The sequence below is a fragment of the Mandrillus leucophaeus genome, unplaced genomic scaffold, assembly GCF_000951045.1.
Source record: "Mandrillus leucophaeus isolate KB7577 unplaced genomic scaffold, Mleu.le_1.0 Scaffold411, whole genome shotgun sequence".
Lineage (NCBI taxonomy): Eukaryota > Metazoa > Chordata > Mammalia > Primates > Cercopithecidae > Mandrillus > Mandrillus leucophaeus.
In genome coordinates this window covers 3,134,799-3,138,542 of record NW_012104377.1, presented here as the reverse complement: position 1 = coordinate 3,138,542, position 3,744 = coordinate 3,134,799, and the positions used below count along the sequence as shown (strand labels likewise).

General features: G+C 33.7%; 1 protein-coding gene across 1 annotated transcript in view; it reads left to right on the top strand.

The window, feature by feature from the left end:
- Nucleotides 1–3,744, top strand: part of NBEAL1 (neurobeachin-like 1) — a 204,259-nt gene that overhangs the window by 114,731 nt on the left and 85,784 nt on the right. Inside the window, exons 21-23 of the mRNA XM_011992490.1 lie at nt 806–964; nt 2,470–2,629; nt 3,522–3,610. Of these exons, the coding sequence (XP_011847880.1) occupies nt 806–964; nt 2,470–2,629; nt 3,522–3,610 (408 nt within the window). The remainder of the gene's footprint in view (nt 1–805; nt 965–2,469; nt 2,630–3,521; nt 3,611–3,744) is intronic.

The following is a 3,744-nucleotide window of genomic DNA, read 5'->3' as shown; positions in this document are numbered from 1 at the left end:
TTTTTTGGTTATTTCGGTTAAAGAGTTATTTGTTGAGGACTTACTGTTTACACACAATAATATTAGACATTACAGGTAATATAATGATGAATTATTATTCTTTTAAGCTAATGGGGCAGGGGTCAATAAGAGAAGTTTACAAATAACTATAAACAAAGAAGAGTATGATAATATCTATAAGAGAGATACAATAAAGTTCTATGAGGTTTTCCTAAGAGGGTGTTACATGTTGCAAAGACCAGGAAAGACTTTATGGAGGAGATGTCTTTTCATATGGATAAAGCAGGATAGATATGGTTCCAACAGGTAAATTTGAATAGTGAAAGGATATACTAAAGGAAATTGAATAAGGCAAAAGCATGTCTGGTTCCAAAGATATCAGAGGCCAGGTGCAGTGAGCTGGGTGGATCACTTGAGCCCAGGAGTTTGAGACTAGCCTGGGCAACATGACAAAACCCCATTTCTACTAAAAATACAGAAAATCAGCTAGGCATGGTGGTGCACACCTGTAGTACCAGCTACCTGGGAGGCTGAGGTGGGAGAATCACTGAGCCTGGGAAGTCGAGGCTGCAGTAAACTGTGATCACGCCACTGCACTCCAGCCTGGGCAACAGAGGGAGATTCTGTCTCAAAAGAATTAAAAAAAAAAAAAAAAAAAAAGACATCGTTATCACATATGGTGAAGTTAAGATAAAACATTAAAGTATATAGGATTTAATTAAATAACTATTTTGTGGCTTGTGACCTTATTTGTGCTTGTATATATGAATGTGGTGGTTTGTTTTGTGTTGTTTAATTTTAAAAGCTCTTTGGAATTTTGGATGTGCTCTTCAGTCTCCTACGTACCAGCCCAACTAGAGGTCAGCTTTTCTTACTGCTCTTTGAACCAGGAAATGCTGACATACTGTATGCATTGCTCTTAAATCAGAAGTACTCTGACAGACTAAGAGAGATCATTTTTAAGGTACAAACATTTCTTAAACATCTTTGTATTTTGGGGCATTTGTGGGTATATGAATTTTCTTGCAATATATCCATTCTGTGACTATAAATTATTTTTATATCTATTTCTCTAAGATATTCAACTTATTTTTATATATAGTTTTCATGTTTCAGTAGTTTGCATGTTAGAAAACTAATTGTATTATAATCTGAAAATCATCTCAGTGGAATATTCACTTTGTCATACCATCCTCAATATAAAACCTCTCATCTTCTTGACTTGGTGGGTCTATGTGGCAATTCAGAACATTTCAACAGCTAATAATAATAGCAAACTTTATGTAGCAACCACTGTATGTCAGGCACTAAGTACTTTTCATATATTGGCTTACTTAATGTTGCAATAACTTTATGAAGTGGGTATTATTACTATTATCATTTTACAGATGAAGAAACTAAGTCCAGAGAGATCAGTAACTTACAAAATATATAGATGAGTTGCTTCACAAATGTTTACTTATCCTTGAAAATTATTTTAATTTTAATAACTGTTACTTAAGTGGATTATTAGATTGATCCAGAGGTGTATTGACACATATTTATTCTTGCAAACTACATGGTTTGTTTCCATCTAAGCCTTTCTCATTAAGAAACAAAATTTTAAATTATTTCTCTTTAATTTGCCATGTAATTAAACTAGAGTCTTAAGCATACCGATTATTCAAATACAGATGCATTTCAGTCCAGTTTATTTTTTTAAATTTGCTTATTTTTTTGAGATGGAGTCTCGCTCTGTCGCCTAGGCTGGAGTGCAGTGGTATAATCTTGGCTCACTGCAACCTCCAGCTTCCAGGTACAAGCAATTCTCCTGCCTCAGTCTCCCAAGTAGCTGGGATTACAGGCACGCATCACCACACCTGGCTAATTTTTGTATTTTTAGTAGAGATGGGGTTTCACTGCAGGCCAGGCTGGTCTCGAACTCCTGACCTCAGGTGATCCACCTGCCTAGGCCTCCCAAAGTGCTGGGATTACAGGCATGAGCCACTGTACCTGGCCCAGTTTGTTCTTAAATCCATTTTTACATTATGGTGTAATACGGAGTGCTCCTCCCTATTAAATTCATTTATGCCTAGTGTTCCATTATTGGAACACTAAGTATGTGGGAGTTATTTATATCCCACTTCTGAAGGTCATCATGAAGGTCTGATTTTTCACACGTCTGCAATTCAAAAAATTGCACCCTCCGGCATAAATGGGTTAATGCTGGGATTTTTATACTTAAGGAATAAAATGATGCTCCAAAAACAAAGTATAGCAATATTTTATTCTATAAGTTAATAGCATTATTTTATTCTGTAAGTTAATATTGCTATACGTTAATAGCAATACTTATTAACATTAAATATTAATACTAATAAATACTAACATTAATATTTAATGTTAATAAGTTAACATTGTTAATGTTAACTTAAATGACAAATTATTCTTAGTTTTCTATATTGAAAATATATTACTTGTTGTGACCAGATTATGGAACAAATGTTGAAATGCACGAATGTTTATGAGCGTAGTAAACAACATATTCGACTCAGAGAAGTTGGCTACTCAGGACTGGGACTCCTTCTTAATGAAGCACTTATTAATACTTCTCTTATTAAAAACCTCACCCATCAAATCATAAATACAGGTATGAATAAGGCTGATAAAGCTAACATATTTAAGAAATATTTTTTCCTGTAAGTTTTTTTCATACCTTTCTCAGGCTACTTTTAAAATTATCTGTTATTTGATTCAGCAGGGCCTTCCTTGGATACCATGTCTTATGTAGTTTTATTGTTTTTGTCTCCCCAGGGCATAGCACAGTTCCTTACCCAGTAAATATTTATTGACTGAGTGATTAAGTTAGTGAGTGAGTCCACGGAACAAGAAAAGGACAGTACAGAAAATATGTACAAATGATTGTTTTTTCTTTAAGGAGCTTTGTTGTTTGTTTTGTTTGTTCTGTTTTGGTTTTTTGATTTTTCTTTTTAGAAACAGAGTCTTGATGTATTGACCAGGTTGGTGTGCAGTGGCTAGTCACAGGTGTGATCATAGCTCACTGTAGCCTCATACTGGATGCAACTGATCCTCCCACCTCAGCCTTCCAAGGAGCTGGGACTACAGGCATGTGCCACCATGCCCTGCTTCTAATTTTTTTAAATAATTTTTTTCAGTAGTTGATGACAGACAGTAGAATTTATGTCACGTGCTGGGAATTTGGGAATATGAGGTTCTTTGTCTTGATTAGTTTACAATCTTGTTGATAAGACATGTATATAAAAAGATTAATAATAATATAAGAGCCATGCAGTATGGACCATATGTTCAAGCAATCAAAAAAAAAGGAACAATTATTTAGGGTTGACTCAGGAGGATGTCAAACATTCTAAACCTATTTTTTTCTTCAAAATTTGAACATACCTATAATTCATATTTTAAAATGAATTAATTATTTCAGCATTTTATACAAGTATTATCTACAGTTCTTTCTTTGGTTATCTCTCATATTTAATTTTAACTTTTTGTTTTTCCTACCATAGATCCTGTTATTAATTTTAAAGATCTACTATCTGTGGTATATATATCTCACAAAGCACATATAAATGTTAGAGTGGCCATCTGCAGAAAGGTCAGTAAACTCTTAAGATATATTTTAACGATAGCAGCATCATGATCACGCTATAAATAACTTTGCATTGAGTATTTTGCAGCAGATACAAGTTTTCATTTATTTTATAAATGACATAATTTTATAAGTAAACA